At 41.5% G+C, this 15233-nt stretch overlaps 1 protein-coding gene and 1 long non-coding RNA gene across 2 annotated transcripts in view; both read left to right on the forward strand.

The window, feature by feature from the left end:
• LOC111972604 (tomoregulin-2-like) overlaps window positions 1-15233 on the forward strand; it is a 198923-nt gene that overhangs the window by 91883 nt on the left and 91807 nt on the right. The window contains 1 exon segment of the mRNA XM_070446709.1: window positions 5876-5902. Coding sequence (XP_070302810.1) covers window positions 5876-5902 — 27 coding nt within the window.
• On the forward strand, window positions 14571-15181 carry LOC139028702 (uncharacterized). Its single transcript, XR_011480950.1, has 2 exons — window positions 14571-14813; window positions 14933-15181. It is a non-coding gene; the product is annotated as an uncharacterized lncRNA (long non-coding RNA).

Below are 15233 nucleotides of genomic sequence, written 5' to 3' on the forward strand. Positions count from 1 at the left end.
CTGGGCTAACATTTTCCAGCAAAAATACACAGATATCAGTGGTGTAGTCGTGGTGCATGGGGAAGTGGGTATACTAACATTTTGACAAAATACTTCTGAATGGCCTGCCTGGCGAATGAAATGAAAGGTGAACAATTGAATGTGGAACAGATAGGCTACTCTGAATGATCTAAAATCATGGTAATGTAAAATACATTCACCATGATATCCAGAATGAAATAATAGGCCTAGCCCTTATGGCTGATATGTTAGGCTGAGGGACCAGATAAGCGCAGAGGTAAGAAAAGGAACAGATTTCCTCTGTGATCGTGCATCACATGAGAACGGGAGTTCCTACACTTTACAACAGCTGAAGGCTTGGATGCTAGTCGCTGCTGAAGGCTTGGATGCTAGTCGCAGTTAGCCTAGAGTTTAACAACTATGGGACAGAAACCGAAGGCTTGCTGGTTCGAATCCCCGAGCCGACTAGGTGAAAAATCTGCCGATGTGCTCCTGTGCAAGGCACTTAACCCTAATTGCTCCTGTAAGTCGTTCTGGATAAGAGCGTCTGCTAAATGACTTAAATGTATGCTGATTCATCTCTGTATTTTTCTAGAGGAGATTTATGGGTTACGACATGGTTTCCATATTTCTACCCTAATATTGCTATTGTTGTATAACATTTCTAGGCGGTGGTCTTTGCCACATGATTTCTGTAGGCTGAGGCAATTTTATCTGTAGGGGAAATGATGATCGCTAACGGATCGAGTCAGGGCCCTGACCTACTATAAACATCATAGCCTCTCCCTAAAGCTCTTCTATCGAGAAGCAAAATAAAGAGGCAAGGCTAAACTGTGGAACTCATGAGACATGGGAATAAATGCACAACTCTCGTTGTGAATGTGAATGTGAATGTCAGGAGTCAAAGAACAGAGCTGAGTGCAGATCTGTCTGGTGCTGAACTCTTTGATCCGACTTTCCCAGGCTCAGCCAGCGCCTGCCAAGCTGCATTACCTCCCCGTGGTGCTGAATAATAAAGGCCTATGCTATGGTTTCACACTTTTCACACTTTTCACACCCATATTGCCAAATATTTCACGTGATTTGTGTTTGTATAGGCAACTTATGTGCATGATTTCTCTATTGTACTACATCATGTATACARCGTATACCTCCACTACACTGCTTTGATACAGCATAAGTGGGGATTAACAAGTGAGTAAACGAAATGCTCACTGAAAGAAGTGGGTATACCTGCGTATAACCTCCACTACAACACTGCCCGACATATTTAAGTGTAAATTTGTGCAATCACATTGCCTCGTTTAACATAACAGAGGATACATGTGACAAACAAGGCTGAAATTATTGCCAAGTAGGCAGCGCCTGTGCGCAACTACACAACCACTTACAACAACACTGCTGACATAACAGGCTGACTGTCCGAGACTGACAGTAAACAGACTACAGCAGCAGACAAGTGCAATGATGAAATGTGAAAAATGATGCTTTCACAAAATACGGATAATGGATCAAGTGTACAGTCCGACAGTCAAACCTCATGAAATAATCAACATATTATCAGGTCAGATCGAGGCGTGGACGCCTACCGCTTGCTGTTAAAGATGGAGAGTATTTCCTCATAATGCAAAAAGTCACTGAGTTCCCTTTGAAAGGAGAACAGGGCAAGATTGTTTAGACGTGCAGTCGGCATGCAAGATCTGATGGATATTTTGATACGGCCTGCAGTGGGGAAGAGTCTCTCAACTGTACATGAAGTCATAGGAAGGGTGATGATGGCCCTAAGTAGTATATAAATGCTAGGGAAAATATCAGGACTGCAGCTGTCCAAAACTTCAATAAGGGATGGGAATTCCTGACCTCCCCCTACTTTCCAATGCAGTTGTTGAATAAACACAGTTAATTCAGCATCCTCAACAGAGATATGATAGTGATCACATGGGGCCAGCAGTGATTATTTCATTGCAAAGCCTCTACTGCTCTCATTATCCCATATGGATCCTCCTGGAACCAGGTGTGCAGCTCAGTCATCTGTCTGTCCAGGATGATGAGTCTAGCGGTTTTGGACATCTGCTCTAGTCGGTTTAGAATTTTAGGATAATATTTGGATATGAATGTAAGTATTTCCAAAAAGTTGCCCTTATTAAGCCCTTCTTTACTCTCCCCATGTCCACGTAGTGCTATGTCCTGTTTAGCACATACCATAACAATGTCCTGAACCACTATGATGTGATAACACTTGCTCTCTACCAATGAAGTCACGGTTAAGTTGATTTAAAACWATACCCCGACTTTGATTGGCTTGCACTGTAGCCTTGAAGGATGCCTCGCAAAGGTGCTTCCAATCCTTAAATCCATCTCTAACAAATGAGCCATTCATAGTGGTGTTGGGGGAAATGTCTACACATTTTACAGAAAACAGAGTCCCTTGTCGAACTGTATTCCAGCCAATAAAACACACCTTTGGGAAACGCTCACATTTTTGGTTGTGTGGGTGGTTCATCAACTGCAGACAAATTCGCAGGTKGACTCGTGAAGACATGCTCACCGTGACGAGGCGGGCCTGGGCGATGGTGAGCTAGCTGGGCTGTGGATGTCGAAGCAGTGGCCATGCTAACCTCCTCATGGGCTGACGATGACTCTGACCGATTGGGCTCGGCCGATGGAGGTAGTGGACCAGGTGTTGTATCTTCATCCTCCGTCCGTGACTTTTTGAAAAAGCACATGAGTGAACTTTGTTTTTGCCATAACTTGGGTCCAAAAATGTGCCCACAGTTAGCTAGTTAGTACGTGTGTAGGGGAGGTGGGGGGTTACGATGTAATTAATATAACAAATAATAAAATAACAAATGAGATCCTTGGCACATCCTACTGCATTTTTCAAAATTTGTGATTAGCCAGGAAACAACACAAACACAAACATTTTGTTAATTTAAAAAAATATATTTTAAGCCATCCTGATTGGGAAAACCTGTGTTCAATCTGGCAGGGACTCTGCCCGGCCTGGACTTGTCGTCGCTTCACATCTGGTCATGCAGCAAGACATCAGAATGGTTGAAAAACAACAAATGTGACGTTTTGTAATGGCCTCGTAAAAGTCCAGTCCTAAACCTCATTAATATGTTGTGGCAGSWCCTGAAATGAGCATTTCATGCTCAAAAACCCACAAATGTCAATTAGTTAAAGTAGTTCTGCATGGACGAGTGTGACAAAATTCCTCCACAGCAATGTGAGAGACTGACCAACAACTACGGGAAACGTTTGGTTGCAGCTGGAGGTGGCACAACCAGTTATTGAGTGTAAGGGGGCAATTACYTTTTCACACAGGGGCATTGGGAGTTGCATACCTTTTGTTTATTAAATATATGAAAGAAGTATCCACATTTTGTGTTATTTGTTCACTCAGGTTCCCTTTATCTAATATTAGGTTTTGGTTGAATATTTATTAACATTCCATGTCAAAAATATGCAAAAATGTGACCTGATTCAGGAAACGAGGCATATGTCACAAGTCATTACTTCACAGGAGAGCGATTTGAACAAAATAAATATTTCTTTAGCGAAATGCGTTTTTTGGGCAGAAATGACTTCTCGAACATGTGAACTTTCATGTGCCTTAATAACAAACTTGTATGCCATCTGTAAATACAAATAAAATAGTTAAAATTACGAGCCTAGTTGATTTAGCCACAGAAAAAAAAGCAGCAACCTTCCCGCTAGCCATGATTGGCTGAGATAATGAGTAGGCTGGACATACCGAGAGATGAGTTTGGATTGGTCTGCTGTGTAGCTTCTTGTGTCTATGCTTAGATAATCATTTCTACTATAGTTTTTCTGAAAGATATAACATTAGCCATGGAGAACTGCAGACATGTTGCTACTGCACTCAATAACATTGCTGCCCTGAATTTATCAGGCGCTATCGACAAAGGTCAGTGGGAAAAAGTTGATGGACTACTTTCTGGAGGACGATCAAGCCATGCTGACTCTCTCTGACTCTGAAAATGTAATAAAGGGGTTTGCAGTCTACAGTTTCAGATATACGTTTCAAATTTTGTCAGAAAGTTATTTTCATTGCAAGTTAAAGCTTGCTGTGAGCTAGCCAGCTGGAGGTCGATATCTGGCTTGCTAGCTAACATTGAACCTATTTGGTTAACTTTAGCTAGCTATGACAATCGGTTTGTATTGCTAGTTAAAGATTGCTATCTTTGCTTATTTGAGCTGTTTTTGCCATGATATGGACTTGGTCTTTTACTAAATAGTGCTATCTTCTGTATACCACCCCTACCTTTTCACAACCAATTGATTGACTCAAACATTAAGAAGGAAAGACATTCCATAAATTAACGTTTAACAAGGCACACCTGTTACTTCAAATACAGTCCATGTGACTACCTCATGAAGCTGGTTGAGAGAATGCCAAGAGTGTACAAAGCTGTCATCAAGGCAAAGGGTGGCTACTTTGAAGAATCTCAACTGTAAAATTTTGATTTGTTTAACACTTACTACATGTTTCCATATGTGTTATTTCATAGTTTTGATGTCTTCACTATTCTTCTAAAATTTTGAAAATAATAAAAATAAAGAAACCCTGGAATTAGTAGGTGTGTTCAAACTTTTGACTGGTTCTGTATGTCATACGTTTTACAGTGAAGAATAAAGATGGTTAACTAGGGGTCCTGGTTTCCAGCCTTATCAGATTTGCAAAGACAATCTAGGTTGTGATCTTTAAGGCATATTGTATCAAAACCTTTTCAACAATTTGCAGCATTCAAATTAAAATGTAAATTTCTTATTGGAGTCCTAGTAGTGCCTCCCTGTTTCAGCTTATTTTCTTCTGTTTGGTGCATAATAAAGACGTCCGTAGTGCGTGTGAATGTTCAATGTCTGCTTTCCCCTCTAGGCTTTTTAGCAGTGTGGTCTGCTGTATCTCATGTTCAACTAGCTCTCATAGTCTCACATCAGGATTAGACGTTCATTCATCTTTCTCAAACGTCAAATTTCGAAGTTTGTGTTTAAGGTTAAGTTAAGCTGGATTCAGACATTCAACCTTCTGCACCAGAGCCAGATGCTTAAGGTTAGGCTTTAACTCTGAATGGTTAAGGTAACGGTTTAACGTTTGGAATAGGCTTAAAACAAAAATCTCAAAAAAACGTTCTAGCACTGGATTCAAACATGCAACCTTTGGCACCACAGGCAGTTGCTTAGGGCCATCCACCATCCCCGTGATCCCCGTCCACAACACCATAGCAAAACTGAAACCAACTTGAAGGTTACAGCGCTCACTGTTGCCCCTAGTGGCCAGTTTCCACATCATCTCCCGATGTCCTCATACATGGAGAGATGTCGAATACTGACCTGGCTGCTCATTATACCACTGGAGCAGCTCCAATAAGTGGCCGTCAGTATCCCTTTCAGAGGCGTATCGCTAAACAAACGAGTATGCTAGATGTCTTGGAGGAAGCTTTAGAAGGATTCAGCAGGATTCAAATGGGCATACAGAAAGATGTACCACACAAGCATATTGAGCAATGGGAAATATAAAACATGATCACATAGACATTTCTGATGTGAGTTCGGGATTGTGCGGATCGTGACGTGACCAATGCACACAGATGTATCCGCGTGCAAAGTGCACACACAGACACATATTCATACACGCACACACATTAAGTCACACGTAGACACTTGTACACACACACACATGCTAAGTCAGATACACAGACAGACACACACAAAATAAAGATGTTGTTTAGCAGGAGGCCTGCTTTATCTGTTGTCGCAAAGTCCTCTCTGAAGTTGTCTTTAATTAACAAATGTGTTTGTTCTCTCTCTCTCTCTCTTGTTCTCTCTCTCTCTCTCTCTCTCTCCACAGATGTCGGCTCAGGCTCGGGAGATGATGGTAAGATTGCTCAACTATTTCATCTTCACTTGTTTTCATTATCCCTTGCTGTTATCTCTGTAGTCATTCTCCTTCCCTAGAAACAAGACTGATCATGACACACTACTTGGAATTGAGGTTTCAAATAACACGTCTTTCAGATTGGGGCAAAAATACATCTTCACAAACTTGCACGCATGCCCTCAGTGAACACACTGCATGGAAAATTTGACAAACACTTACACACACACACACAGACATGTTTGTATTCTCTCAGACAAGCAGACACATCCTGACACACACCATGCTATTATACCCTTGAACTAAACATTCATGCATGTATACAGCAAACGCACTCTCAGGTGCTTCGGACACACTTGTACACACCCCTGTACCAAGCTATTATACACAGTCACATAGTCTTGCCGATTCTCKGACCTCTTCCAACATACACACTCCACCCCCCCTTCCCAAAGCAATTATACGCACATACAGTCCACTTCTGAGAGCAAAGTGATTGTGCATCTTTTCCCCTGAGTGTGACAAGAGACACGAGACCATGGGTTGCGTACCAAATAGCACTATATTCTCGATATAGTGCACTACTTTTTACTAGGGCACATAAGTAATGCACTATGTAAGTAATATGGTGCCATTTGGGATGCAGCCATGGTCACAGAGCCTGACGAGGGAAATTAGTATCCTCTCTGTCGCCTGTCTCTCTCTCTCTTTCTCTCCATCGCCCTCTCTATCTCTTTCCCTCTCCTTTCCCCCCTCTTCACACTCCTCCTCTTAATTCAGAAATGACTCTTCTCCTGGGGTAGCCAGATGTGCGTGTGTGTCCGTGCGTGTGTGTGTGTGTATGTATTACCCCTTTCATCTAGACAAAAACAATAAAAGAGGGGTATACCTGCAAGGAAGTGGAAAATAATGTTTGAAAGGGGTAACATACAGTGAATTATGCCTGAAATAGGTATTAGTATGTGAATGGGGTTAATTTGCACAAGCAAATGAGTGGTGGGAGTCAGAAGGGGTGTAGATTGTGCAGACAATTGGAAWGGGGATTGTAGTATGGTGGCAGATCTGGGATAAAATTAGAAAGGAGTGGGAATCTTTGGAGCAGATGACAGGAAAGGTGTGTGTGCTTACATGCATGTGTGTAAGAGATTTCATTCTTGTAGCTGTATATTCTGTATCCAGTGTTTGTGTAGCTCATGTACTGTTGATTTGTGTGTGTATGTGTGTTTGAGTGCACTAGTTCGTTCATGCTCACATTTGTATGGTTCTGTGTGTATGTGTGTTTGTCCATGCAAGTGTGTTCATTAATGCATGCTCGTGCTGGAATAATCAGTATCCCAGAGTCAGATATGAGAAACATATTACAATCTTCCCATGGACCTGCAAATGAGAGATGGACAGAGAGAAGCAGACATTAATAACAGAGTGGAAGGTTAACCAGAGAAATAGGATGGAAATTACCAGAGAGATGAGGAAGAGAAATTAAGGGAGAAGCAGGAGGCAGAGAGTGATAACAGAAGTAGAGCGATAGAGATGGAGGGAGGATTGACAAAGATAAGGAGGAGGAGGAAGCGCTAGATGGAGAGATAGTAGAAAGGAGAGGATGGCAGGAAGAAGAGATGGAGGTGGAGAAAAGATGCCAGTTTATGGGGTAAAGAGAAGGTTAAAGACAGAGTTATAGAAGGGGGGTTAGGGTAGTACAGAAGTGCTAGCACAAGAACAGCCACCAATAAAAATTTGGGATGCACAATATATCAGTGAACATATCGGAATCGAACGATATTAGCTAAAAATGTCAACTTCGGTATCGGCCCGTTGTCTATTTTAACACCGATGTGCCAAACCAATGTCAAAGCTGATGTTTCATACCTATAAAACATAGGTACATGACGTAATGACGCCACGTAARATTCTGCGCTACACGTGCAACACAGCATTCCTAACCTAGCCCACAATGTCTGCAGTGTGGATCGAGCAGTCAACAAGTCGAGCAGTCATTTGAAAGAGTAATACAATTTCAGCGAGACAACTCAAAGGTGAAATCCATTAATGCCAAGATAATGGAATTCATTGCCCTTGACAATCAACCATTCTCTGTCGTGGGTGATGTTGGCTTTCGCCGACTGGTCGAGCACTGGTACACATGTTGCCCTACCRGAGTTACATAGTAATAGCGTCACTGCTATTAGCTTCACGACATACTGTGGAACGTCGTTTGGATCTTTGCTTGTCAAAAAAGATACACGTCAAATAACACAGTTCTATTATAGAATGTTGTGTGTTCTGAATTTGCACGTGCAAGCCAAGTGCCACCACTACTATCAGTAGCACTGTCAAAGCTGTACAAAAAAGTCTGCAAACAAGCAAGCACCGGCCACGAACAAYGTGTTTACAATACCGCGTTGGTAATACAGCATTATTTGTTCGACTGCAACTTCTGGGGTGGCTAGCTTTATCTTGGTACCTAGCTAGCACCAATACAACCAGCATGAAAACAATGACCAGTAGAAACTGCAGTCATTTTCATTATTCTTAGCAATGATTTAGGAATCCTTGTGAGTATCATCTAGGTTGACACTTGTTGTTCACCTAGTGAAACTGAGCTTCAGTTCATGAAAAYAAATAGCTAGCCAGCTACTTAACCCTTAACCCAGTTGCCCAAAGCTAACGTTATAAGCAGCCAGCTAGCTAGGTTATGTGTTGTGTTGTGAACCTAGCCACAATAAGGATTAGGCACAGTAGTGGAATTTGCGGTTTGCCTTCAAAATAAAAGTACCTCTTTGAAAGTCATGCAGACGGTTACAATTGGTGGAATCATGCCATATTTAGACTAGATAATGTTAAACAAGGTTGGAATGTGAAGCAATGAAATGAGGTATCAGTCTACTCGGTGACACCCACAGAACACAACTGTGAAGAGTTTACGCAAATATTAGCATTGTATCTCTTATCGCGGGACTGTGAGAAATCACCTCCCCAGTCAGCCTATTGTGTATTGACATTCATACGTTGCACTGTACAGCTTTACCTAAGGATTGGGGATCAATGAAAGGGGGTATCAGTCTACTCAATACCCAATATATTTTTTCCCAACGTCCTCCTCAGAGTTATCAGACTCCAAAACATCCACACAGTATTGTTTTTCCTCAAGAATAGTGTTCAATACACATATGTTGACAATACATGTGGCTCAATTCATGGTCGTTTCAGAGTCCCGCAATAAGAGCTACGACAGTAATGTTCTCTGGGTGTCACTGAGTAGACTGATGCCCCATGTCATTGATCCTCAATCCATAGGTAAGGCTGTACAGTGAAATAATTATGCACCAAATGCAATTCTAAAGTATAATACATTTTGTCAAATTAACAAATGATTGTCTTTTGTTTATTTTATATAACAACATTCCAACCTCGTTTCGCATGAGCTATTCAATTATGGCTTATTCTACTGTTTGTATTCATTTGCATCACTGTCAATGACACTTTTATTTTGAAGGCTAACAGCAAAGTCCACTATTGTGGCTAATCCTTAGGGCAGGTCGAGGACAGGCAGGGGTTCGTGATCAGGTCAGAGTCAGGCAGGTACAGGACGGCAGGCAGGCTCAGGATCAGGGCAGGCAGAATAGTCAGAACCTGGAAAACTAGGGCACAAAACTTGAGCAAACGGAAGATGGGAAAGCACGCTGGTAAGACCTGACAAGACAACCATAGAACACAGGTATATATACACAGGAAATAATGGGAAGATGGGCGACACCTGGAGGGGGGTGGAGACAAGCACAAAGACAGTTGAAACAGATCAGGGTGTGACAAACACATGATTAAAAGGCCAGTCAAAATTGCAAACAACCATAAATACATTAATTTATTTTGACATCCTAGAAAGTGGTACTATTCACTGCACTTTCCCCTAACCCAAAAAATCAACCGTATTCATTTCACATTTCAACCGTAAAAAATGATCAATACACCTGACCAACAGTAGGGGGCGCAAGGGGCAGCGGAGTGGTTTATCTTACTTAGACAACCTTGTCCAGTTAAAAACCTTTGCTTGCTTTTAAATCTATTTCCACTTTTTCTTTGCTTTATGTCCAAGGGAAGGCTATTCAAATGCCGGTATCGAAAAATGTGCTCCTCGCTGTACTGTTTCAAAGACATAACACTAGCTCTGGCATTGTAACTGTGCTGGTTATAGACCATATCACTGTGATTTTTCATATAACCTGGGGCACGATCATTTAAGGTGTCAAACATATGATGGAGTTTAAGTTGGTCCACTCTGGAGTCCAAAGCCAACAAGCCCACCTCCGGGAACTCCTGTACCTCTATGTGGGTCCTAGGAGGGACGTTCAACATATACCTGATAACATTTAGCATGAACCCCGTTCTCTTTTTCAGATTTTTTGATAGCCCAATATACCAAGCAGAGACAAGCAATTTCTTAACTTTGATGTTATTAAACTATTTCATGATAATTTGTTTGCTGCTAAAATCCTTTCTAAAATGTCAATCAGGTCTCCCGAAATTGATTGATCAGAAAGGGACACACCAAGATAAGTTAAACGTGTCTTAGATTCAATCTCCGTGCCTGCACAGTATCTTGTCAGCCCTAAGCAATCTTGGGTTTTGGTCCAAACAAAATCGATTCAGTTTTTCCCAAATGAGGCGACAATTTGTTGCCAGTCAACCAATTTCTAACAGAATGCAATTCTTTACTCAGGGTCTCCTCTATGTAAGCTGTATCCTTCCCTGATACCAGTAAGGCTGAGTCATCAGCATATAGCATAAGTTTGCACTTTACTGTATCTTGTAACGGCTTTCTTCTGTGGACGAAGGATCGGACCAAAGCGCAGCGTGGTTAATGTTCAACATGTTTAATAAAGACGATAACCGTGAACACTACAAAATACAAAAACAACAAATGTGAAAAACCGAAACAGTCCTATCTGGTGCATAGACACAAAGACAGAAGACAACCACCCACAAAACMCAACACAAAACAGGCTACCTAAATATGGTTCCCAATCAGAGACAATGACTAACACCTGCCTCTGATTGAGAACCATATCAGGCCAAACATAGAAACGTRAAAACTAGACACACAACATAGAATGCCCACTCAGCTCACGTCCTGACCAACACTAAAACAAAGAAAACACAAAAGAACTATGGTCAGAACGTGACATATCTGGCATATCATTGACCTATATAAGAAATACGAGAGGCCCTAAAATGTATCCCTGCGGTACTACACAGGATATTTCTTTGGACTCTGACAGAACATCCCCAACATCACATACTTGTGTTCTGTTGGACAGATAAAGACCTAAACCAATTCACTGCTACATCATTTAGACCCATGCATTTCAGTTTCCTCAGGGAATATCATGGTCCACAGTGTCAAAGGCTTTATCCAAATCTAACATGAACCTACCTGTATAGTTCCCCTTCTCACTTTCCTGCTTGATGAGGTCAAAAGGGTAGAGAAGGCAAGTATCAGTGGCATGAGCTGTTCTAAAGCCAGATTGAACTTCATAAAACATGTTTGTGCTCGAAGGTATCCCTCAACTTGATTAAAAACGAATCTCTCAACAATTTTGGACACAGGCCAGTAGTTTCCTAAATTTATTTTACTGCTGTGCTTGTGGAGCAGAACCACTCTGGCTGTTTTGAGATCATTGGGRAATTTACCAYTWTTAATAGAAAGTTTTACAATGTGCGTTATCATTTTAGCAGTGACGCAATCACTATTCTTTATGAATCTTGCAGGAGGGTTCCAACCCAGCTGCTTTGTTTGTGCCCTTAAGCATACCAGATTGGAAACTTTGTTCTCTGTTACCATGCACAGCTCATAACAAATCGTTTGTGATACCGTTGCTATTGTAACGTCTGCTTCAAACGCATAGATCCCCAGAACGYAGCTCACTTTCCAGCTCACACGCTCAAACACATAGATCCCCTGAACGCAGCTCACGCTCCAGATCCCAATCACCCGATTTCTGATCACCTGATCACGCACCTGTATGTCATTTACACACTCTATTTAGTTCAGTTCTTTGCACCCCATCATTGTGAGATATTGTTTGTTTTGATACACATTTCTATTCAGCACACTGTTTTTTTCTCCCCGTATTAGTCCACCYGTGTATCGTCGTTTTTAGCCATCCGCACTAAAGATGCCTTTTTCCCCTATTCCCTGCCTGTACTTTTGCYGCCTATCAGATTTCCTGTCATCAACCTCTTGCCTGATCTCCCGGACTACGTCATTAGCCTTTTCCCTGCCTGTACTGTTGCCTTTTTGGACCCCCTGTGTTTGACCTTCTGCCTGCCCCTGGACCCAACTACCTGCCTCCTCCTGTGGTCCTTTACAGTTAAACACYGTGCGCTTGAAACCAACTCTCTGTCTCCCATTGTATTCATTACAGCTGTGGTAAAAGTTGTTAATGAAAGAGTGGCCATAGTCTCCAGAGCAGGTCTGTAACTTCTTAACCAGAGATGAGGCTATAGTGGTAAAAAATGTGTTAAAGTAACCTTTGCCTGGTCATAGCATAAAACTTCATCAATATCCAGGCCAATACTACATGATTTGACCTTTTGGAGAGTTTTTGAGCCAATGTCCTTTAATATTTTCCACAGTTTGAGGCTGATGTAAATTGTCAGTAACAGCGTCTATGTAATGTTGGGATTTGACCTTTTGACCTCTACAGTTAAGTTAACCATCATAATCTTGTTGTAGATTTGTCCATTTGAATTTGGCCAGGTAGCGATCTCTTTTCCTTCTGAGTCCTGAGATCTCGGAAGTGAACCATTTCCCTAACCGCTGTATGATTCAAATTTGTTTCATCGGAGCCATTGTGTCGAGTGCAGACAGYAGCATCTGTTTAAAAATATACACTACGTTTAAACAGCATACATTTCAAACAAGCCAAATATTACTTTGAGACTTAACAGCTTCATCATATGTAACTTGTTTCAGGAAACTAGGAATTTTTGGCAGAAATGCCTACTGGAACATGTGAACTTTCATGTGCCTTAATAACAAACTTGTATGCCATCTGTAAGTATGAATATAATTGTTAWATTAAGAGCTTAGTTGGTTTATCCATGAAAAAAGAAAAGCAACCTTCCCGCTAGCCATGATTGGCTGAGATAATGAGTGGGCTGGACATGCCAAAACATGAGTTCGGATTGGTCTGGCATGTAGCACACTTCTGTCCCTAACATGAGTCTGTCAGTATGTGTAGGTAATCCTTTCTAACACAGCTTTTTCAAAGATATCACATAGTAGAACTGCGTAAGTGTTGCTCTCCACTTTCTGGAGGACTGAGTTTTGAAATCGGTGGAATTAGAATATGATAGCTAGGGAGATGGAGACATTTCTGGCTTTTGATTGCAAATATTCAGACAGAGTCAAAAAGAGAACACACAGAAGGCTGTTTKTATAAAACACCTGTCTCAGGATTAAATCTTCAAACTAAGGGCAACCATGGCATCCGTGACAGAGGGAGAAGTGTCCATCCATGTATACAGGTAACATAGTCTAGCTAGCTACATTTTCAGATATTACACATTTCTAATTTTGTTAGAAACTTGTTTTCATTTCAAGTTAAAAATGTACTGTTAGCTAGCTAGCTAACGTTAACTGGCTGGCTCACTAGCTAACATTACGTGTATGATCTGTGTAGTAATAATATCCGTGTCTCAGAGCCATTTGTATTGCTAGTTATAGCCTAATGTTAGCTGGCTAACATTGAACCTGGTTGGTTAGCTACCTGCAGAGTCATACAGGGTAGTAGCGTTATGACTCCTCTGCAAAAAACGATTTCAATAGAATTTTTATGATGTCACAGCAACAATTGTCGATAGACGTAGCTGGTAAATTTAAAATGACTATCTACTCCGATTTCAGAGCACTCTCTTCTGAGTGTGCCAGAGCACAGAATAACTGACGAATTTACGAACGCTCAACACCTGTTTTAATATGGCCAGTGTCAGTAAACGTTGGCAAAAAAAAACGAGATAAAATTGTTGCTAGCAGCACAGTTGAAGTCACCAACGCTCTGGATAACATAAAAACAGCCTAACCAGCTCTGCTAGAGTGACTAAAATGGTCAGAGTGAGCTGTTCTCTCATTTGTGTCTGGAAGTAGCTCGCAAGCTTGCCAACGTTAACCAGTTAGCTTGGGTGCTTAACTGTTGTTAGGTCAGAATGCTTTGGATCAACCCTACTCCTTGTCCAAAGCATCCAGTGTGCGCTCTGAACGCTCCGAGACCGAAACGCTCTGAATTTACGAACAGACAATCTGACAACGAGTTTACGAACGCCCAGAGCACACTCTGGCACTCCTGATTTAAATTTATGAACACACTTGTAGTATAAACCAGCCTTAAGTCTTGAAGTCTTTGATTGTTTAGTACATAGCCTCACATGTGACTCCTTAGCCCTTGTGTGGGGTTCGGGTCTGTGGGACCCATTTTCAATGTTTACTAAAAGAGAAAATATCAAATTAATTATTTCTTCAACATAAGACTCAGTGGCCTTTGCTAATTTTCTGCGAAGAGCATGTAAATAACACAATTTCATTGAGTGCACACTGTGCACCCCCTACACATTTATATTACATATGACTGGCTACAGCTGCAAAAGAAGAACCCTACGCTGGACACTTTTGATATTCTTCAAAATCTTGGACATCTCCGCGAACACCGCGTTTGTCATGTGGATGGCGTTGAACCCAGATTGGAACAGAGGGACGCTACAGAGGAGACGGCTCTTTCTCTTGGAGCTGGTAAAGGCATTGGGAAGACTTCAAATCCAGAAGAAGCAACATATCCGAAGGACCCCAGCATCTGCAGCCAGCGTGAGGAGAATTCAGGAGGAGAATACTGGTGCCCCATCTGCCTGAACCACAGAAGTAAGTGTGAGTGATGTTGCATGTTTGTGTGCCTGACTCTCCTACCTTGGCCTGCTGTAACTATATATCTGAGTGAGATGTTAGTAAATTTCCAGAACTAAGTGTTTTCATCATTCTAGATTGCTGCAGCTAGCAACAAGAAGAAGCGATGTGTGTGGACCCAAGAAGGACAGGAAGACAGTACACATGCATCACGTGCAAGAAATACATTTGCAACCCACACACAKTAAAACTCTGTCCCTCATGTGGGATGTAGACCAGCCTTAATTTGTGTTCAATGGGGCTCATTTCTAATTTCCATAAAATACTATATGTAAAATTTGTCCATCCAATTGKTTCAAAGCAATAAACATCAATAGTGATGAAAACCTTGTTTAATGTATATTTGTTCAAGATAAACATGATTTATTCCACCCATGT

This window comes from Salvelinus sp. IW2-2015, linkage group LG2, assembly GCF_002910315.2.
Source record: "Salvelinus sp. IW2-2015 linkage group LG2, ASM291031v2, whole genome shotgun sequence".
Classification (NCBI taxonomy): domain Eukaryota; kingdom Metazoa; phylum Chordata; class Actinopteri; order Salmoniformes; family Salmonidae; genus Salvelinus; species Salvelinus sp. IW2-2015.